General features: G+C 44.3%; 1 protein-coding gene across 2 annotated transcripts in view; it reads right to left on the bottom strand.

Moving 5' to 3' along the window:
* The window catches only part of LOC119045818 (myosin-IIIb), a 130893-nt gene that overhangs the window by 67478 nt on the left and 39576 nt on the right, over positions 1-23839 (bottom strand). The window contains exon 7 of one of the 2 annotated variants that reach the window (XM_037140653.2): positions 15104-15249. In XM_037140653.2, coding sequence (XP_036996548.1) covers positions 15104-15249 — 146 coding nt within the window. Of the gene's footprint in view, positions 1-15099; positions 15250-23839 lie in introns of those variants that run through there. The other variant, XM_037140654.2, reaches the window with a different exon arrangement.

The raw sequence follows: 23839 nt of genomic DNA, 5'->3' as shown, positions 1-23839 counted from the left end.
GTTGCTCAGGGACTGAAGTGACAGAGTGTGGCTCAGAGCTCAGGAGAGGGGCTACTTCCTTTCTTCTCACTGAATCCAGTGGTTTTGCATCCTGATACTGGATACTTTGGGCATAACCAGAACCAGCAGCCTCACAGGCACAGGTGCTCTAATGGTGGGTAAATGGAGAACACTGGGGGCAAAGAAGAGCCAGACAGGAGAGAGGTAAGTGGGCAGAGGCCACATAATGACAGTAGCTCCAAACAGCTGTGGGCACAAATGAAGCACACTCTTGAGGATTTCTAAGAATTCCTGGGCAATGTTTCAGATGGTGTTTTTGGCAAAATAATGGACCCCAAAGATGTCCAGGTCTTAATCCCCAGAATCTGTGAATATATTAATTTACATGACAAAGGAGAGCACTTCCAGTCAAGATGGAGGCATAGGTAAACACACTTTACCTCCTTGCACAAGTACAGAAAAAATTACAACCAGACCTCAAAACAAATAACACCTAGAACTATCAGAAAATCAAGCTGTATGGATATCTGACAATCAGGAATTTAAAGAAACTACATTCAGCCCTGGCTGGTTTAGCTCAGTGGATTAAGCGTGGGCCTGCGAACCAAACAATCATGGTTCAATTCCCGGTCAGGGCACATGCCTGGGTTGCAGGCCAGTTCCCAGTGGAGGAAGCACGAGAGGCAACCATACATTGATGTTTCTCTCCCTCTCTCCTTCCCTTCCCCTCTAAAGGTAAATAAATAAATATTAAAAAATTTAAAAAAAAAGAAACTACATTCAGCCAGACAGGTAGAATGGGGAGAAACATGAAGATGGGTGGATTGGCACAGAGACCTGGTGTGGCACAGAGAAGTGGTGGTTCAGGTGGTCATACATCCATGTGTGATAGATAAAAATTGGAAGGGATACTATGAGAACAAAGGATCCCAGGCCTAGGCCAGACCATACAGCCCAGGGTTTCAGCACCAGGGACATAAATCCTCATAACTCCTGGTTATAAAATCAAGTAAGGGTTGGGGCAGCAGAAGAAACTCCTGGATTCTTAGGAGACACCTCTTAAAGGGCTTGCATGGACTTAGGACTTACACAAACCCACCCGCTCTGGGATTCAGCACCATGGAAATAGCTGAAAGGGCACCAGTCACATAAGGGGAATAAGTGAAGTGACTGGAAACAGGGCAAGTGCCAGGCAAACCTCCAGAAGCCAGGCAGTGACATTATCTACTCTCTGAGCCCTCCCCCCATACAGAGACACAAAGCAGTGAAGTGGGTTGCCTGACCTGGAAATTACCCAAGGTTCTGTCCCACACAATTTACAGATGCCTTTTCTACAATAGGACACACTACTAAGACTAGGAGTCAAAGCAGCTATACCTAATACACAGAAACATACACAGGGAGGCTGCCAAATTGAGGAGACAAAAAAATATGGTCCAAATAAAATACAGAACAAAACCTCAGAACTAAATGAAACAGACATAACCAACCTAACAGATGCAGAGTTCAAAACACTGGTTATCAGGATGCTCAGAGAATTCACTGAGTATGGCAACCACATAAAAAAACAGCCAGGAAGAAATAAAGGTTACATTAAGTAAAATAAGGAAAAACCTACAGGGGACCAACAATGGAGAGGATGATGTTGGGATTAAATTCAATGATTTGGAACATAAAGAAGAGATAAGCATTTAATCAGAACAGCAATAAGAAAAAATTTTTTTAAAAAACCTGAGGATAGTATAAGAAGCCTCGGGGTTATCTCCAATCATACCAACATCCAAATCATAGAAATGCCAGAAGGAGAACAGGAAGAGCAAGAAATTGAAAACTTATTTGAAAAAGAAACGAAGGAATACTGTTCTAATTTGGTGAACAGAACATTCAAGTCCAGGAAGCACAGAGTCCCAAACAAGTTGGACCCAAAGAGGACCACATCAAGAGACATCATAATTAAAATGCCAAAGGTTAATTAAAGATAGAGAATCTTAAAAGCAGAAAGAGAAAAGTAGAGAGTTACCTACAGAGTAGTTCCCATAAGACTGTTAGCTGTTTTATCAGAAGAAACTTCACAGACTAGAAGGGACTGGCGAAAAGTATTCCCAGTGAAGAAAGCAAGGACTTACAACCTGGATCACTCTATCCGGCAAAGCCATCATTTAGAACAGAAGGTCAGAAAGGTCAGATAAGGTGCTTCCCAGACAAGGAAAATCTAAAGGAATTCATCATCACCAAGCCATTAATATATGAAATGTTAAAGGGACTTATTTAAGAAAAAAAATATCAAAACTATGAACATTAAAATGGCAGTAAGTTCACAGCTATCAACAAATGAATCTAAAAAACAAACAGAAAACAACCAGAACAGGAACAGAATCGTAGATATGGAAATGATTTGGAGGTTTATCAGTTGGGAGAGAGAAGGGAGAGAACAGGGGAAAAGGTACAGGGTTTAAGAAGTACAAATTGGCAGGTACAGTATGACAGGGATATTAACAATAGTATAGGAAATGGAAAAGCCAAAGAACTTATGTGTGTGATCCATGGACATGAACTAGGGGAGGATTGCTGGAGGGAATGGAGGTACCCAGGTAGAGGGGTGCTATGGGAAAAAATGGAACAACTGCAATAGCATAATCAATAAAGTGTATTTAAAAAAACAGAAATGTCATCCACAAACAAAAAATAAAGTTACATGCCAATGGATAGTTAAAGCTGCAGGTGAAATTATGGTTGCTAATCAGCTTACCTTAAAATAGGAAGAGGACCCTAGATTACTTGTGTGAACTCAGTATAGTCACAGTATCCTTAAATGGGGAAGTGGTGAGGGGAAGAAGAGCTGGAGTCATGCATTGTGAAAAAGACGTGACCAGCCACCGCTGGCTTTGAAGACAGAGGAGAGGTCAAGAGCCAAGGAGGACAGACAGCCTCTGGAAGCTGGAAAAGGCAAGAAAATGGATTTTCCCAGAGCCTCCAGAATAGAACTCAGCCCTGATGACTGACACCTTGATTTTACCTATTGAAGCCCATTTCAGACATCTGACTTTGTGAACTACAAAATAATAAATTTGTGTTCTTTTATTCACTTAAGTTTTTGATAACTTGTTAAAGAAGCAATAGGAAATTAAGATGGGATGTGCAGTTCAGATCTTACTGTCATGGGGCTGAGCATAAAGACATTTAAAACATGTAAACATAAGGCAGTATTATCAATGCACAGCTGAACAGCTTTCAGAAATTTCTGAATCAGGCAGGATCCCTGTCACTTGGCGGCTTAGAAGTGACTAATTCCAAGCCTCTCCTTAGCCCTCCAAACCCCACCCCCTCAGCCCATCTCCTCACTCCTCTGAAAGAAGGAGCAGAGAAAGGGCGAGGGCAGCAAGGGGAGGCCACACCTCTGAAGACTGATAAGTAAGGCCACACTCACACAGGAGCTTGCAACCAAAGGAACAGTCAGCACAGAGAAAGGGGTGGGAGGGGACCAGGACTCCTGAGAGCAAAACCAGGGGTAACATCCAAAATGTGAGGCCAAAGTAAGCAGGAGCCAGGGGTCAGATGTGGAGGAAGCAATGAGGCCATGAGGTCCCAGAGGAGACCCCTACCCAATCCCCCAGGCAACTCCCCACGCCAACACACACACAGTACTCCTGACCATCCCCTGAGTTGGCCACAAGCTTGGCATGGAGCTAAAAAACAAAATCTGGATGAAGCCTGGTGAAAGCCTCTGCTCATACCCCGTGACCAGGCCGAGGCATGACGCCGGGATGCCCATCTGCTGTCTGTGCAGGTGTGAAGACTCTATGAGGCACAGGAAGCAGATGGTGCTGCTCCTTGGATCATGCTCCATGGTGCTTGGTCCTGCCCTGGTGGATACCTTGATTTTCTGGAAAACCACCCATCTCACAGCACTTGTCACAGATGGGCCACCACAGCTACTTCTTACTGCCATAAGTTCTATTTCTACTATGCCATCCCCTTTGTTCTGAATGGAAAGATCAAAGGTTAAGTGGCATCTTTTTTCATTCTGTACTCCATTCCAGAAGTCCTGAGTCTGGGGAAAATTTGGAGAAGAAATGCAGAGCTCCCTTCTTCATGCTGAACACTGTGGAAGGCTCTTCCCTGCTCAGGCAAGTCTGGATGGGGAAGCAAGTTCTTGGCTCAGCAGTCTGAAGCAAGGGAGAGAACCAAGTCCTGCTATGCACATTATGTAAGGGTGTCTCGTATTCTACTGAAATACCAACTGGGAGTTGATGGAGTGGAAGGCTGGCCAATCCAGCCCTTCCACACCTCTAGGACTCTGTTAGGCAGAAAAGCTCCTTCCCATCCCTAATCATGCCCTTGGCAACACTCCAGGGGCAACACGCTCAGAACTAGACTGAGTTATTGCATCAGTTTCCTAAGGCTGCCCTAATAAAAAGTACCTCGAACTTGGTGGCTTAAAACAAGAGCAATTCATTCTCTCACAGTCATGGAGGCCACACGTCCAAAACAAAGTGTCGGTAGAGCTATGCTGCCTCTGAATCCTCTCGGGGAAGCTCCTTGCCTGCCTCTTCCAGCTTCTGGTGGCCCAGTCACTCCTTGCCTTGTGGCAGTGTGGCCGTCTTCCTGTATCTCTGTTTTCACATGTCTCTGTGTGCGTCTGTCTAAATATAACTCTTCTTATATGGACACCAGTCATATTGGATTAAGGACCCCTTCTGTTCCAGCAGGACGTCATCTTAACCTACCTAATTACATCTAAAATAAACCTCTCTCCAAATAGGAGGTACTGGGGCGTTAGGACTTCAACATGACTTTTTGTGGGAGACATGCCACCATTTGACCTCAACCACTGCCGACTACTCTGCTGGAGCCCTTCTTTCTGCATTTTCCTTCTTCATACACATGCCCCACACTCCATCAGTGTCATCTCTCATTCCTCAGTTCTCAACCATGGGGCGAGGGCGGGGAAGGCAGAACCCAGAACCTCCAGGGGACACTCTGTAGTTTTGAAACATAAATAAACAGACAAACGTCTGATAGCTGTTTCAGGGTGCAGTTTTTCTCAACCCTGGTTGCACTTTAAATCATCTAGGGGAACTTTAAAATGTAAAGTGATATGCATGTTGTTACAAATATATATGTATTTGTAAAATTATTTGTTATTTCTACAAATGCTGAGCTTGACTCCAGACAATGGAATCTCAGGAGGCAGTGCCAGGCGCTGACGTTCTATGAAGCTCCCAGGGTATTTTAACCTGTAGTTAGGACTAAGGAGCCCGGGCTGGGTGAGACTCGCTGCTGTGGGGAATGGCCCCAGGCCTGGGCTTGGTGACCACTCACGTTCCTCTCTATCAGCACCTGAAGAACGAAGGGAGGATGCTGAAGAAAACAGTTTCCACAGGCCCTGCTATCTGAGTGCAAAACATTCCGCTGAAGCATAGTGTCATGTCTGCCCCTCTGAGAGGTGACAAGATGGGCTGGTGACAGAGCAGGAGTAGAACCGGCACCTGAATCCCAGTTTGAAATGCCAGCTTCGGGTCTGTGAAGAGTTCTGTTGGGATGAGTCTCTCTTGTGGCAGTTTGAGTGTGGTGCCCAGATAAAGACATTCCAAAGGTCGGAACAGAGACAATGTGGGGGGAAGGTGGTATTTTTGTTCTATCAAACCTCATGTTAACCGTGTGGGGTTGTTTTACTGTTTAAACATTATTGGCTTGCAGCCACAATTAAATTCATTTTTCCCCTGTGGGTTACTACGCCGTGACTCTCTCAGCCTGGACCAGGGGTTCTGAGCCCATTTGCTTGTTAGAGACCTCACACTGTTCCTGTCACTGAGACCTTTCAGGACTCCAGTCTGTCACCCGGGAGACCAGCTGCGCTTTCCATGAATGTGACGGACAGACTACAGGTATCCTCCAACTGGTGACACATTTTCAAACATTCAGCAGGTGGGAAGGTCAGCAGAGCCCCGGCCAGGGCCTCCAGGACTCGCCCCACCATGGTGACCCTGGCACCATTATCCAGTGCCCCTTAATACAGGCCTTCTGGGTCTATGATCCATCACTACCCTCGTTCTCCAGTCTATGTTTCCCCATCTTTGCCATAAAAACATCACAACAAATTTTACTTAAGGGCAAAATTCTAAATATAGCATGCCTAGAACAGTTCCCAGTTCTTCCAGTCTTGCAATAATACCAAATGAGGACACTAGTCTGACAGGACTTATTTTTAGTGAACCCATTCTAATTCCTACTGATCATGGCTTTTTTTGTTTTACCCTAAGAACTCATATGCTATTCAAGGAGGAGAAAAAAAGGAATCATAGTAATTAGCCCATAAAGAAAGTGAAGCTCACCAGATGGTAGTCTGCAGATTCTGCCTTCTTCCCTGTTTTGAAGAACGGAAGCACACTCCCCCTTTCCACTCCTCTGACACCGGTCCTGTTCTCTGGGGTTCTCCCAAGATCACTGGCAGCGAGTCAGTAGTAGTCTCACCTGTATATTCTCTCAGCACCTGGGTATCACTCCTCCCAGCCAAGAAACTTGAACTCACCTGAAATGACTAAGTGCTCTCCTTACAATCCCCTCCCTAGCTTGGCTTTCTGTCTCCCTTACCAAAGTTTTTAGCCTTTCCACGCTGGACTGGAAAAAAATCATTCTCCTTGGCGGAGAAAATGGGAGCAAAATAAGGCCCAATCTTGGGTCGGTGCCCTCTGTCTAGAACCCCTACTATGGTACCTTTACCTGGGGACAAGAAATTTTCAGGACCAAGGGAAGGGTGTACCTCCCAAGGGGGCTGAAGGGACCCTGTCGGGAGAGGCAGCCACGCCCCCATCACACAACTTCTCCGCCACCACAAAGGTGACACTGACAGGAGAGGAAAAGCCCTGCAGCCGCAGTTCCCCCCAGAGGACGGCAGCACGACCACCCACTGTAGACCGAGTGGGAGTTGGGACAGAGGCCAGCTTTGCTCCCCGATGGACAGTTCCTGCCATCACGTTCATGGGTGTGTACGCGGGCAGGTGGCGGAGCGTTCTCATCTCTGAGGAATCTGTCTGTTAACAAAGCAATAGTAACAATTGGTATTTATGGCAGAGTCCTTCAGACAGGTGCAGTGGAAGTAGTAAAGGTTTATTGAGAAATCGGTCTTCATTCTCTCTTAATGCCCCACATAATGATCAATCAATCAATCAGATAAACTTTCAAATGATTGATCTCATGGCTATTTTGAATGGAAGCTTTTACTTGAGATAGAGGGAAAGCAAACCCCTTGCAATATAAATACGTCCTTAAGATCTGTTGTTTGGTAGCACCGGAGAAAGTCAAATGCTTACTCTGCACTGTTCTGAGCGCTTTACATTAATGCTCACAACAATGTAATGAGGCTGAATCTATTCATATCTCCATTTTACAGAGGGGAAAACTGAGGTGTAGAGACATTAAGTAACTTGGTCAAGTTCACATAGCTTGAAGGTGAGAGTGAGGCTCACATTTGAACCCATGCAGGCTGACTATAGAACACCATGGTAAATTGATTGCAAAAATGATCCAGTTTTATACATCTTTCAGAATCCATGCTTGGAACCCTGTCACAAGTGTGAGAATGGCCCTGGCCAGCCTACCGAGGGATGAGAAACCACATGGAGCAGAGCCGAGTCACTCTAGTCAAGGCCATCCCAGACCAGCCAGCCCCCAGCCACATCCTCAGCTGACCACAGACACACGAGTAAGCCCAGCAAGATCCACAGAACCACCTCAACAACCCACAGACTCACAAGAAGTAATAAATGAGCATTGTTTTAAGCACCTATGCTTGGGGATGGTTTGTTACCTACCAGTAGATAACTGATACAAACACTAATACTTGACCACTACACTGTATTTTCTTTCTGATGACACTGGCTTCATCTGATTCTAGAGGAAGGAACAGCCCCAGCTGTGAAGAGCCTTCCTCCAGAGGACCACCTTCTCTCACTTTATCCTGTGCCCCACCAGTAAGCCACCCCTTGAAGGCAGTTTGTAACTGTTCATCATCACCTTTATTCCCTCGTTTCCTCTGGAGTCAAGAAGAAACTAAGGTGCCTGAAACCCTCCGGTACTATTCTGGGCTCCCTTTCCTTGCCTCCCCTCTTTGCCCATCTTTCCCATCACTTAGGAGCTAAGGTGGAATTAGCCAAAATGAGGTGCCAACATAGTGAAACCACAGGAATGAGGGAGAAGGCACTGGCAGTGCTCTAAGTCAACGAGGCTCCTTCTCTGGCCTTTCCCTTCTCTCCGGGTGGGCTGAGTAAGAAACTCAGCATGGATTAACAGGGACTGCAAGTCCCTGAAGGCATGCTCCCGCTTTGCACCTGATCCCCGAATAAAACCTTGAAAAACTAAACTCTCCCCACCTGCCAGAATTTGAGGTTGGGGGAGCGAGGCATGCAGCAAGCTGCACCTCTGCAGGAACTAACAGCCCCAGCTGCTCGACTCAAATTAAAGAAGAGTCTGGAAACGTGTTCAGCAGAGGGGAAGCCTCTGGGGCACTCCTGCCAGCCACCTCCAGCTACCGTGTTCCCAATGAAATGGAGAGAAAACTCCAGGGGTGGGGCACCCCCAGAAACATCGTGAGGAATAGGGACCACAATCCCTTAAAATGTACTAGAAATCTCCCAAAGAAAGAGAAAGAGTCATAAAAGACCACTGTTTTTCTATTGGAGTATTTCGAAAACCTTTTTAAAATGCTGTTGGGCACTCGATATATGCTAAATGATGCAAAAATTCTAGCTTGTCTTGCTTTATGAGTGAAGCTGAGATTGTGAGGGTCAGTTGCTCAGAAGGCCAATAGCTAAGTGACCTGGGTTGGTGATGAGAAACCAGAATTCCCTGGGGCAAATCCAGGCTCCCTGTGCCATTACACACCCACCTGCTCTCTCATTCCATTTTAACAACAATAGTTGAGTTCTCATCTCTTTTCCTTAGAGTTCACAGCCCTAAGGGAAAGTGTCCTGCGACAACTTTGTAATAGTAAGGCAATTACTGGTGACTCAGGGCTCCTGCTGCCTCCCGCATCCTCTCCCAGCTGAGGAGCAGGCTTCCCATGTAGGAACAATATGGCCTGTGAATTAGAAAAGTCACAATAAAAGGAATCTTTGCCTTTAAAAAATAATTGATTCAGAAGAAATTAAATGAAAATCCAACCCAAGACTTCTGTTTCAGAACAAGAGTCAATTATAGCCCTGGCTGGTGTGGCTCCATGGGTTGAGCAAGGGACTGCAAACAGAAAGGTCACTGGTTTGATTCCCAGTCAGGGCACATGCCTGGGTTGCAGGCCAGGTCCCTACTGGGGGTGTGCTGAGAGAGGCAGCCCAGGGAAGTTTCTCTCCCTCTTCCTCCCTCTCTTCCCCTCTGTCTAAAAAAGAGTTATTTTTTTAAAGAGTCAGTTATAGGCATTGAGTCCCTAAAGAAACCTTTCTGTTTGATTCATAGTATTTCAAGTGACAATTTAGCCTGAGTCCCTCCACCCACTTCATGTGGGCAGCCCAAGAATATTCTTTTATATTTCTCCTCCTTGTGCTTCTTTCTTACTGTCCAACTTCTGCCCAGTTCACCTTTGCTAATGAATAGGAGGAGAGAACGTAAAATTATCTTCTCCTTAAAAGAAGAAAAACCCTCTTATTCATCTTGTAACTCAAGCACTCAACCCAAGCCAGACTTAGAGTGACGTCCTAGGTAGGAGGCACAGACATGCCCAAACTCCCAGCAGACTGTGTTTCAAAGCACGTTGGTAAATGGACAGGTTAGAGCTTCAAAGGCATTTTTTACCCCATAAGCATAAAGTTGTAGAGATGGGCAAAGTCTTCAGACTCAACCATAAAACTCTGATTGGCCGCAAGAGTCTAATAACATAACCAAAGTGAAAACTTCAGGTGTTATATAGCCTCCTCCTGAATAATCATTTGCTATAGTTTCCAGGAGAAAAAGCGTTTCAACTCAGGATGCCAGAAACAGATTTCCATTTAGCACAAAACCAAAGTGAGCTTTTCTCACTGAAAGGGTAAAAAGGAGGCGAAGCAGGAAGAGATGCAGCTGTGCCTGAAACAGCCCTGGTGCAGCAGGTGCAGGGTTTGCAAGGGGAGTAGAACGGGACAAAACCTTCTGGGTACCAACAGTGATAACCTGAAATGTCTCTCTGCTTTTACATAATACGTGTCCTGCAATTTTTTAGTTTAAACACCTGTCTTAAGTGTTCTAAATTAAGAACGAAAAGGCAGTTGCTTAAGGGGAGTCTGGAAAGGGAGGGATTTCTGATTTAAGGGTCATAAATCAATGAGCAAAGGAGGGCATGTGTTCACCTATGATAATACTCTTGATTCCCATGCTTTCGCTCCTTGACTGACGCAATTATTAATGCTAACAAAATTCTAACTCTCAGGTTTACAGTGTGAGTTTAAAATTGGGAGCAGGGGAAAAAATCTGGACTATAAGCTTTATAAAGGTCAGGATGTCCTATTCATTCCTATATCCAGTCCCCTGGGTACTCGGTTCATAATGAATGCATAAAAACATATAATTTAAGAAAGGGCTTTAACTTTTCTATCTAGCTGCACATCACATTGGTTCTGGAGTCAGACTTCTCAAATTCACCTCATTGCCCCCTCAGGTGCATGCCCGGGGGCTTCCTCCCCGGACTTCCAGTTTGCTGCCCGAGAAGAAGGGCGGTGACACTGCCTACCTCACAAGGTCACCGCGGGTCCCGAATGCACTCATGTTCTGGAACACACAGAATGTGCCTGCCACATACTGAGCACTAGATAAACCTCAGTTACTATTTTCACATCTTCATTCAGCTAATTGCCCTGGCTTTTGTACCCAAACTGGTTTCTCAGAGAATCTGGTAAATACTAACATTGGCTGACATAATGAGTTGAATTATAGTTGTCAAAGGATAGGTCCACTTGGACCCTGAGAATATGACCTCATTTTGAATGATGGTCTTTTGCGGATGTAAATAAGCCAAGGATCTGGAGATGAGATGGTCCTCGATTAGGATGGGCCCTGAATCCAATGACAAGTGTCCTTACTGGACAAGACAGACAAGAAGAAGACAGAGACATGGAAGCAAGCCACCTGAAAATGCAGGCAGGGACTGGAGGTATGCTGCAACCAGCCAGAGACCACCAGAAGCCACCAGAAGCCACCAGAAGCCACCAGAAGCCGGCAGCGGCAAGGACGGATTCTCCTCTAGAGCCTTCAGAAGGAGCGTGGCTCTGCTGGCATCGTGATTCTGGACTGTTGGCCTGTAGAACTGGGAGAGAATATATTTCTGTTGTTTTAAGCCACCAAGTTTGTGGTACGTTGTTATGACAACCCTAGGGAATGAATATAGTTGGGTACAGTTTGGAAGAACCGAAATTTGGTGAAGAAAGCCCAAATGTGAACTGATAGTTATTACAAGTTCTCCTTTCCTTGAATCATGTACTACAGGGAGACTTCTCTGTGGAAGGGGAGAAGCACTGGCTTCTGGGACTGGACCACTCAGGCTGTTCTGTCCCATCTGCCTGCGGCCAAGAACCTTTCTGCTGGGAATCCTGAAAACATTCCACATTTTCCCATGGGAATGAAGTGGAAGTACTCAATGTGCAGTAAGGCACCGCACAGACTCAGCCACTATCTGCCCCCAAGTGAATGCACAGGAAACGCAGCTCTGAGTCCTTGTCCCACAGTGGCCCCCACGGCCTTCCAGATCCCCACCTGTGGAGGTCAAATAGGTCATTAGACAAAGACTCTAAGTTAAGAAAAGATAACTGGTTGCCAAGAGACCAACATAACTGCATTTCTTCTAACTCTGTGGGTTTTGCAATTACATCTACGAAGCAGATCTTTTTTTAAGGGAAAAATATATGCAGGTCATCTGCAAGTTCCTCCTGAGACTTGGAATTTCAAAGGATTCCTCAGGAGAGAGTCATGGGAGTGAGGTTGTCAAACCCACGGGTACCAAGAGAAACTGTTTTCAGTCTTTTCCCCTCTTCTAACTCCTAGAAAAAGTTCCAGCAAACAGAGCAGCAACTGTCAGAGAGGTGACTGTCTGGGAGCAAAGGCATTAGACGCGATGACACATGCTGACAGGTTCAAGAAAGAGTGGATGCTCTGCCAATCAGAAAATAATTTCTGTGGGGCTGCAAAGTCAGAGAGACTGTGAGTCACACAGCATCTCAAAGACAGGTCACAAATGCTCCGTGTGTCATCTTCCAAAGTGAAGGTCAAGAGGAAGGAGAGGTGGGTAGAGGCAGAGAGGGGACGAGCAAGGAGACCCGTGTGCAGACAAACCAACCACATCCAGGCAGGCCTCGCTGTCAGATTTTCTGACAGTGCCCAGGGAACCCGTGCAATCACCTGCTTTGTTGACATCTGAGGCTCTCACCTCACATGTAAGCAGCACTCCATTAATTCGTAAGTCCTTTGTAACTCGTGAAAGTCACTTCTTACCTGACTTAGTCAAGGTTTTCTTTTCTTCCCTTACTGGGTAATTTATTCAATTTATCCCCAGCAAAAAAAAGGGTTAGAGAGAAGAGGCAGCACCCGTATTCTGGCTCCCAGAGTACCCTGACGCAGACTCAGTGTTTAACCAAGGAGAAGTACAGAATGAAAACACTCAACCAAATAGGAAGAAAAAATCTTGAAGACAAATGGATCTGTGCAGGTGTCTTTTGCTTTTCCCCATTAGGAAGGAAAATACTGAGAAAGAATGGAAGAGACTAAAAGCCTCATGAAACACACAGGTAAATAATAGGAGTGTCTATTTAAAATACGTAAATGTTTCATTTCTCCACTCTCTAAGAGCTTTTCTCAGGAAAAGATATGTTTTTAGCACTCAAAATTAAGATAGTATGGACACATAGGTCAATCCACAGTCCTTCGTAAGAGAACTGCCTGATTTCTAATCCACTGGGCAATTTTTAAATAAATAAACTAATGAGTATAAACGTTGGGTAGTATGTGCAAATATGCTTCATTTAAAAAAGAAAACCTTCCATCCTTTCTGCCCAGGAATGTCAAGTTGGCTGTGAAGGTCGTGACAACAGCCAGTGTTGAGTACACGCAATCGCACTGAGGAGCCACTCACGATTGCTGACGGGCCCTCATTCAACCTTATTTGTCACTTGCACTGGAACCAAGAGATGGTAAAAGGCCAGGAGGTTACAGAAGGAGAGAAAGAAAACTTCAATCTACGTCGGGATAAGGGTTCTTGTCTCCCTTCAGATCCTTTCGTAGCAATTACCCTGTTCCTACAGTTTGGCGGAGGGGGGGGGGGGGGCGCTCGGTTCCTCGTGTTTCAGATCTGAAGGTTTCTCCCAAGATGGGAGAAGTGACAGAAGTGAGAGTGTGGATTCTCAGAGACCAGAGGCTGGGCTGGGCACAGAAGCAGGCTCAGAGGAGTCCATGGAGATGAAGGGTTGATGTGAACACACACACACTTATCCCTTCTATTTCACATTTATCACCCTGTGAAATAATTTGGACAGTTGGTCTGTACGCAAACACATACTAAAAAGAAAAGAAAAATATATACACGCACAGACAACCTCTTATCAAAAGTACATACCGTATTTTTCAGACATAAGACACACCTAGGTTTTAGAGGAGGAATACAGGAAAAGAAATTTTGAAGAAAAAAATGTGGTAAAAATTTAATAACATAAATAACATAATATTTCACCAATGTAAATGTAAACAGAACTCAACAGCAGCATTAACAACCATTATTCCTCCCAAATTTGGGGGGGGAGGCATGCATGTTATAGTCCGAAAAATACAGTATATCTTGCTAATCCAAAGCCACACTTTAATTCTGATATTCTGAAACTATGTGGCCACATTAAGTAAATGGTGAAGAGTAAACCATTTGTAAGAAAAAATCAAAGCACACACACAAATCATCCCATACCCCCTTTCTTACATTCTGACTTGTCACTGTACACAATACTATTTTGTGGTCCCTCGTTTTACATCATTCTCAACCTTCAGCAGACTTTTTTCCCCCACGAGACCATTAATCTTAAAATCCAGGAGTTTTGTCTGCTCTTCTAGCACCGTGACCTGTTTTTGTACTTTGGAAAAGGGGAAAAGACCAGCCCTGTCTTGAGTGGGAATCATTTTTGGAATAATGGTGGGTGGTTGTTCACATCTGGATTAGGTATAAAACATAACATTATGATGATGAACGCCACAGAGCCTCATCTGCATATAAATAGACCTAATCAGAAATGCAAATTGCAATCAGGAGAAATTTTTAAGGGCTGTCATAGCTGTGTGATTGTGCAGATAAGGAAAGGTTAACGCTTGTTTTGTCGAAGTGGTTAAACAGCTCCCAGCCAGCCCAGCGCCTCCCTTTGAAGGAGAAATGTGAAAGGTACAGATCTCTCAACCTGCAACCTGGCTGGGAAGGAGCTCCCTGATAGCTTCTCCAGCTGGCTGAACACCAGCAGGATTCTGATGAAAGACAACCAAACCTCTTGTACAAACCCCTGATGAATGCACACAATAGAAAATATACCAGCATTTAAACACACTCCAAACAGACCACTCTTCCGGCACAATTTTCCATTAAGACAGAAATTAAGGGATGGAGAGACAGTTTTATAACTGATGTAACATTTAAAAAAATATTTTTAAGTGCTGGTCTGAGTGGATACAAAAATATGATACACATTTTTATCCCTAAATTTTCCTGAATAGTCAAGAAAGATTCAAGCAAATAAAAAATAATTGTATAATTAAAAACAAACACAGTATTTAGACAGATTACTTAATCCAAAATTGCCCTTGTAGTCTTCTCATCCAAAGCACCAAAAGTGAACATCTCAAAAATGAACATGACAATACATACATTTCAGTATGTACTGGAGTACATACTGAAAATATGCAATTGTTACAACAAAGTCCTATTGTTCCTTGGGCTATGTTATCTTTCAGTAATGTCCTCTTCCCCCTCGCCTCTTTTTCTACCCCCAAGAGAAATACTGTACATTTCATAAGCAGGCTTTCACAGATTTGGTGAGAAATTGTTTACAACTGTCATTCCCGCTACAGCTGCTTTCACGAAGAACCTACGAGCCGAGAGCGCCATCTTGTGTCCTACCTTGGAATCTTAAAGAGCGTTTTCACAGGATGCATGTCAAAGAGGGGAGGGTCTCCGTCCCCCAGCTCAATAGCTGTAATCCCCAAGGACCAGACGTCACAGCGTGCGTCATAGGAAGAGTCATACTGTTGCTCACAAGCAATAACCTATGAGACAAAAGCAGAACATTCATTATACATCAACCTCTCAGATGTCCTAAAAGGCCCTTGGCCGATCCTAGCCCCTTCTCAGTTCCCTTGGCTAGGTCGATATAGAATTCTAGTAATGATAAACTATGTGTATTCAAGGCCTTATTTGTGTGTGATTGATTTATCATCTAATAGATTCATTAACTTTTTTTAACGTGTCAGTTCAGTTCAAAAAACATGCACTGAAACCATCTAGGTACCAGAACAGTCCAAGGGGAGGTCCAGGGCGAACACCTCCCCGCACCTGCCCCGAATCCTGTGAGGAAAGACTTTGCCTGCATCCTGCGTTTGTCTCCTCCACAAATCCCCAGGAGTGGCCAACTGAGCAGAAAGATGTCGGAAAACTGATAGTCAGCGTGAAATAGAAACCACTCCCTCCAATTCCCCTTTTCTAGGAACTTCTGCCCCCTCTTCAAACCCCAGTGACTGGTCTGTATGCCACCAGCAGCTGCTGCTTCTGACTGGGTGCAAGAGCAGCAGAACCCGAAGATGCCCCTGGGCTCATCATTGGTTTGGGGGAGCATAGAACCTGGTAGGGAAATCTCTTTCTATCAACGTTTTCTTTTTTAAAGATTTTATTTATTTATTTACCTTTTGAGTGGGAAAGGGAGGGAGAAAGAAAGGGAGAAAAACAGGGTTGCCTCTCACGGCCCTCATCCCGGGAGACCCAGCCCACACTCCAGGCATGTGCCCTAGACTGGGAATCGAACCAGCAACCCCCTGGTTTGCAGGCTGGCACTCAACCCACTGAGCACACCAGCCAGGGCTCAAGCAACACTTTGAGTCAGACAGAAAAAGCCCCTCCATTCGGACTCTGGTGGCCATCACAATGGGGTTTTGAGAAGGCAGAGTGAGCCAGTGGACGTGGAGGAACAGATGCCCCTGTTTGACCTGAAATCTGCCTCCATGGCCAAGGATGGCCCAAGGCTGCGGACAGGTAGGAAGCTTTGAGTTTCTGATGATGTAATGGTGAGAACAGCTTGTGAGGTAAATAAGCCTGGGGGAGGGGGCCAGAGTGATGGGCCTACCTCCCCTCTTAGGCCCTAAGGCCTTTGGCTTTGACTGAGTGAAATGGGCCAACTGGGGAGCAGAGGAGGGACAGATCTGGGTCTGGGTTAGCAGCGGCACCCTGGCTGCTGCACGGAGGGCGCATTAAGACGGAAGATGAGTAGAAGAAGCAAAGCAAGTTTACAATGCTACTGCGGGAATCCAAACTAGAGTCGGGGAGAAATAATCAGTTTCTAGTTACATAATTTTAAAGGCACAGCCAGTCAGATTTGCTGAGTGGGGCTTGTAAGAAGAGTTGAGGAAGTGTCCAGAGTTCTAGACCTGGGCGATTTCAGAATGGAATTGCTTTTTAATGAGTTGGGGGAGAGAGACAGTAGGAAAAGCAGGTTTGGGTTGAAAGGAGGATCTCCATTTGGGACACATTAAGTTTGACACGCCTATGACACTTCCAAATGGAGACTTCATTTTAACCGGCTAAGACCCATTCTCAACTTCGGACTTAGAGAATTCTGACCTAGAGAACAAATGTGTGCTGTTTTAAGCCACTGAATGTGTGACACTGTTACGGCAGTGACAGCAAGTGAGTCAACCTGCTCTCTGCCAGACCAGTTCATTGCACTTGCAGAGCCAGGTAAACGTACCGACCACCATGCCTGAGACCTGGTGCGCCTCCTCCCATAACTGCCTCCACCCTCTGTCCTGGATTCCGAACTGAAGAACGTTTCTCTGTGCACCTGCCTCTTCGGTCTGATCCCAGCTCTACTGTCTGAACAGACTATCCTGCCATAGAATCTCCTGTCATACTTTTAACACGTTATTTTCAAACATGCCTTCAAACTAAAGTTCAAACAATCCCAATTTCGGAATCAAAGGCCATTTCATTGCCCCTGAAGCCCTGGCTTTCATCCCCCCCAATCAGGCGAGGAACTAGGCTATTTTTATAGATCTCCCAAAAAGTCTACACAATGCCTTCCCTTTCAGAAGTGACATTTCCAAACATGTGGAACTAACGGAATTTTAGACCTATCGATCAGCAAATAGTTGACCATTTTTATACATTCCTTTGAGGGAAAGAGAAATAAGACCCCATCCTTCCCCAACATGAGATATGGCCAACTGAAATTTAAAGTGAAGCTATAATAATTCAAGGGCAAACCATGACTCTATAAATGTCCTAAGACGACGCGTACTAGCACGTCCAATAAAGGATGCAGGCGCCAAGTGCTTGGGATGTCAGAGGGCAACCACTGCGGGAGAAGCGAGGCAATAAGGAGCGTCTAGTGCCATGGTCCACAACTTCCAGGAAGAAATGCAAATCAACCTCTAGCCATTTTAGACAGGACACAGAAGACAATTCCAAGAACCCGTCCAAGTGCAAGAGTGATATCCTAAGGTTTCTCAAGTGCTGTCGTAAAATATTCAGAACATTCATCTGGTTTCAATGGCTCTTCACAGACAGATACTATCTTCAGCTCCGTCTGATTAATAAAAAAGCACCCTTCAGCCAATTCTCTTCCCAAAATTCAGCTTTGTACTGTGACAAACAATTCTTTAAGGTCAGTCTTCCAAAGAAGGTTATAGAAAATTTCCCTAGTAAAATAATCCATGAATAATTATTGAGTACCTAGGAGCCAGGCAAAGTATTAAGCCCTGGGAACAGGATGCCAAATACATACTTAATTTAACGCTCATACTCATACTACGAGATAGATGCTATTATCACCTTTTGTACGTGTGGAGACTGAGGGATAGATAGCACAGGTACCATATTTTTGGGTTATAAGACAAACTTTTCCCTCCCCCCAAATTTGGGAGGAAATGGGAGTGTGTCTTAGAGTCTGAATGTAGCTTACCTGGCTCCCTGTGGTGTGGGGGACAGCGGTGGAGTGGGGTCACAGGTTATTAAACATTTTACCACATTTTTGCTTTAAATTATTTTTTCCTATTTTCCTCCTCTAAAACCTATGTGCGTCTTATGGTCTGGTGGGTCTCATAGTCCTAAAAATACGGTAAATAGCTCATCCAGAGCCCACCACCAGTCATTGTCAAGGACAGAATTTGAACACAGGCAGAGAAGATACAAGTAAACCTCATAATGTGGTAAGTGTCGCACTCATATTTTGAGCAAACCAACTAGGTTTTTTTAGAGTTCTGTCACCTAAACTCCAAATGTTCAGAGGGAGTCTTTCTTTCAGGTTTGGTGTGGGATGGGATTCAAAGAAGCACTATAAGAGAAGGCATTGAAGGTCAACACATCCTGGAATTAGATTCCCTATCAATCCAATACCGAAGTCTACAACGACTTCTCAAGGAGAAAAAGGGACCTCATTCTCCTTAGCTCACCATTCCCCTTGTCTCTAGGAGAAATAAAGCTGAGTTAGGAATGCACGGATGGCTGCTTGGTCTTTGGGTCCCTTGCCCCCATGAGAAGGAGACCTCTCAAAGAGCTCTCTGAACCAGTTGTTACAACGCTCTGCTGGGGAGAGAGAGTAAGTCAGTGCACTGCCCTTGGACCAGGTTTTCTATGTTCTGTAAGTCATATTAAAGGGACGAAGAGGTAGGTTTAGATAACACTAATGCAGGTCCAGGACCCAAAATACCTCTTCTCTCACACCCTTCCACCTCACCTCTACCCCCCCCCCCAAGGAGAAGCTATGCCCAAAGCAAGTATATATGTTCCTTTACCTTGAGCCTTTGCTCCTATCAGAGGAGTATAAAATGATGTTAGTGGCAGTGGACTGAATGGAAATGATAAAATAGGTGTGTGAGAGAGTTCAAGGGAAAACTTGCAGGTCTTGGAGGAGGATCTAACATAGGAAGTCAGGGAAAGGGATACACCAAGGAAGACTGGTATGTTGATCCTGGGGGACCAGGGGGATGATGGTGCCATTTACAAAAAACCGAAGTCAGGAGAAGTCAGTGATGGGCAGTAGAACAAGTTCAAAGTGGGGCTGAGCGCTATCCCCAACCAAGTATGAAAAAAAAAATCACTTGTGCCCTCATGACCTCACTTCCCCCCCCAATATAGATGCACTAAGAAAAGCAAAATTCCATTAAGATCAGAAGCAGAATATATGAAGGGTAATGATCAAATACTGATATGTTTTCAGTGGCTACATGGAGTTTTATATTATAGTAAATGTATCTTACATTTCAGAACTCTATAGATTTTAATCTTCCTATTGTTGGTTGCCAACACAATTAGTCAAAATTTGTAGTTTTAATACACAGATATAAGTGCCAGAAGCAGATACTAGGTTGTACATCAGGACTGGAACAAATTGGAGTATTTATCTTAATCCAGTGTTGTGAAGAAAACCTAACACTCTGTGGCCCTCATCAGGGAAGACATGCTGAAAAATCTTTGGTTTGGAATCACAAAGTCTGAACTCGATTATTTCCCAGCTGGATTCCTTTAGACAAGTCCCTTGAAAACTCTGAGCTGAGGCTTCTTTGGTTATAGGGACCCCACCTTGTAGACCTATAACGTGGCAAGGTGGGAATGAATGATCTCTACCTTCCCTTCCAGCCTGGATATTCTATGTCTTCATGATTCCCAAATCAGTAATTCTGGGGTTGTATCTCAAACAGAAAGGCTAACCTCTCTGTGCAAATTAGCTAGAGCAAACAGATGATTCAGGGATGCGAAGTGGATAACTAGAACCTTAAGGGGATCTTATTACCAGTATTTTGTAGAAGGTCTTAAGGTCCATGAAAAGATGCTGGGTGCTGGGATAATGCCTCTGTTAAGGAAGATGAACTTCAGCAACCGAGCAATTGTTTGGATGCTGGCTAATGGAGCATGTCCAGGTCCCTGCCCTGAAATGTGAATTTATAGTTTTTCTAGGTCCACTTAGACCACACTGCTGCTTATTTTTGGAAGACTAAAAACACTAATGCTGTTTAGTGTATAGCTGTTACACTACCGACAACAGCTACACACAAGCAGCTTCAGTGCCCCACGCCAACAGCTCTTCTACCAAGTGGTGGGCTGGAGGCTCCCAGCTCTCAGTCACTGCCACCTTAGCAGCCCAGAACTTTTCATTCTGGAGAGGACAACACATTTTTACTAGTAGTTCAGCTCTACTGGTCTTTAGAGCAAAAAACCAACATTCTTTGATTGTTAAGGCAGCTCTCTGCAGCCCTCTCCAGGGTAACGAGTTCCAAAGTCCCAAACTTTCTAAATCAGCCCCAGTCACTCCTTCCTGCCCCGCAGAGGGAGCACACTCCATCCCTCCCCCAAAGGAGTTTGTGAGGTGAAACTGCCCCACAACTTGATAACACAGCTGCTTTGGTATGTATCTCCTCGTCCACCCTTGGGCTTGGTCAGATGAGTCCTGCGGAGAATGGTGGCCCCTCTCCTCAGCCACCAGCTGGGGAATGGCAGAGAAAATGCAACTGTCAGTGGCTTTTCCACTGTGAAAAGACTTGCACCTCTGGCTGGTATAAGAAAATTCACAGAGCCAGGCTTCTTCGTTTTGGTTCTGCCACTCCCCTGCACTGGATAACTTTAGTAAATTGCTTAATCTTCCTGCACCCCTTCTTCGCATGCAAATGGAGCAGCCCCCTTCTCATGGACCTTCTCTGATGCACTGCTGATGACAACCCTGGTTACCAGCTTTTTCTATGGCACCAAATGCTGGTAGTAGGTAATGATGGGTCACGGATACATGGGTACTATCTGTTTTTTACTTACTACTTTGAAACTTTTTGCATTTTCTAAAATGTCTATAGGGTGCATGAATTATTTCTAAAACAAAAAGAGCAAATTTTTGTCTGTGTTTTGTCTTGGAAATGTAAATAAGTATTGAAAAGTTTGCCTTAACTTTCAAGAGTGTTTCCTTCCTCTAGATCATTTGTTGGCTGTGGAGATTCTTCAGCAACAAGTTGGCAGGTGAAAGGTGGTGTCTGGATTATAAAATTAGGTTCCCACAAGGAATTAAAGGAGATTCACACAAGCATTAAAGAACTCCCCTTTTCCAACTACATCCCTTCCTGCTGTAAGCACAAGGCTAAGGGTAGTACTTTCACTTTCTCAGGCCACCAGGATCCCATGAAATGCCTCATGATTACACTGATACTTCGGCCTAGACCAAGGATGGGCTTATTATTAAAGCTCCCAAGATAGAGGTGAGATTCACTCTCTACCAGTTGCCAAAAGACTTGGGCTGTGAGATCCTGAGAGAACAGTCTCTCCTCATCTCAAGGCCCTCATCATTCAAAAAGAACATCTTTATTAGACTGGATGTAAAGGGGATTTTAAAATTTCAGTCACCATATGTTCTCTGGCATGCAGAAAACCTAGGTTTCTCTAACAAGATATTTAACTGAAACTATTTATCAAATTATATATCCAAGAACCACTGAGCTGAAATCTCTTTCAATAACATGATTTTAATCAATACTTCAAGTAAATAATATTATAATAGCATTATCTACCATGAGGGAAAAATGTTTTGCTCTTACAAAATAATTTATCAAACTTAAAAAATAATGTATGTTATTCAGACTATTTCATTCTCCTCTAATGTTTTAAAATATGATTAAAAATACCATTAGGTTTGCCTTCTATGTTCTGATTCCTCATCTTATTAGAATTGATCGTGTGATCCAAAATAACTAAAGGCCAAGATTAAAATTTCACTCAAGTACACAGGCAAATTGCTGTTATATCAAGAGCTAAATTCAGCTTTAAAAAGAGCATAGGCCAGGAGAGCTGAAGCTATTACTCCTTGGCTGACCTTGAGCCCCAAAATACAGTCTACAGACTGGCAAACAATATGGGCTAAACAGTAGGAAAGCAACTGGGATTCTTAATTTTGCTTAAGCAATTCATGCAGCAAAACTGATAAATATTATTTATGATAAGGATCTCTTAAATAGAACTTTCCTGGAATTAGAAATAGCAGTTATAAATATTCCAATGGCCAAGTATTATTCATCAGTCGTACATACAAACATCTTAACAGTGTTATAAACTGAGATACTGAATAAACAAAATATCTTCCTTTGGATGAAACCTGAATTCAAGAGAGGATACATTTGAAGTTTGTTTGAGGGTTTTTTGTTTGTTTGTTTTTGCAAAGGGGATGGGGACTAACAGAACTGCAAGTGATGGGGAGTTTCTGTTTTGATTTTTTCATAAAATTCAACTTAGGGCTAGAATTGAATCTGTATGTTGTATACTAAGAAATCACCAGAAAGAATTTTAATTATACTGTTATAATATTCAGAGAGGTCACCAATTAAAATTTGGTGTTCTACAAACTTTTCCCAGGATTGTAATATTCAACTTCTCCATTCAGAAAAACAAAACAGGACTTCCACCAAGATGGAGGCGTAGGTGGAAACACTTTGCTTCCTCGCACAACCAAATCTAAAAACAACAAAGTTTTGACAATAATAAATGCAACCAAATCACAGAAAATCAAACAATATGGAGTCCGAAAACAATGAACCACTCAACTAAACCAGTGAGAGGGGCGAAGCCAGCAGTGGAGCGGGTCAGGCAAAAACGATCCTTTGACCCTGGTGGCACGCAGGCAGATGAGGATGTGGATCCCAGGTGCAGGGTAACTACGGGAAGGCTCAGTTCGGCTGGTGGTCTGAGGTCGAGCATTTGCACTCAGATAAACCAGTAAAGAGATGTGCATTGAGACAGGCCGCACAGGCCCCTGGCGCAGGGCGGCGGGCTAGCACATTTGCGCTCAGATAAACGGGCAGGGGCAAGCGGAGAGGCGGACTGGACGAGCGAAGAGGACCACCATTGCTCCCTCTATGACCCCGCTCCCACATACAGCGTCACAAACCAGCAACCTGGGTGGCCCTGCCCTGGTGAACACCTAAGGCGCCTCTCCTCATACTTAACAGGCACAAACAGATCAAAACATGGCTCAAGAACAACTCAGAACCCCAGAGCCGATAAATCTAAGCAATGAAGAAATAGCCAAACTTTCAGATGCACAGTTCAAAACACTGCTGATCAGGATACTCACAGAACTGGCTGATTTTAGTCACAAATTAGAGGAACATATGAAAGCTAAACTAATTGAAATGAAGGGAAATACACAGGAAACCAATAGCAATGGAAAGGAAACTGGGACTCAAATCAAAGGAGTGGACCAGAAAGAGGAAAAAAATGACCAAACAGAAAAGAATGAAGAAACAAGAATTCAAAAAAAGGAGGAGAGGCTTAAGAACCCTCAGGACATCTTTAAATGTTCCAACATCCGAATTATAGGGGTACCAGAAGGGGAAGAGGAACAGCCACGAGTGGAACACTTATTTGAACAAATAATAAAGGAGCACTTCCCCAATCTGGCAAAGGAAATAGACTTCCAGGAAATCCAGGAAGCTCAGAGAGTCCCAAAGAACTTGGACCCAAGAAGAAATACACCAAGGCACATCATCATTACATTAGCCAAGATTCAAATGAAGGAGAGAATCCTAGAAGCAGCAAGAGATAAGGGGACAGTCACGCCTACAAAGGAGTTCCCATCAGACTGTCAGAGGATTTCTCAAAAGAGACCTTACAGGCAAG

This window comes from Artibeus jamaicensis, unplaced genomic scaffold (genome assembly GCF_021234435.1).
Source record: "Artibeus jamaicensis isolate MK-2021 breed Jamaican fruit bat unplaced genomic scaffold, CSHL_Jam_final contig_391, whole genome shotgun sequence".
Classification (NCBI taxonomy): Eukaryota; Metazoa; Chordata; class Mammalia; order Chiroptera; family Phyllostomidae; genus Artibeus; species Artibeus jamaicensis.
This window is presented reverse-complemented; position numbering and strand designations above follow the sequence as displayed.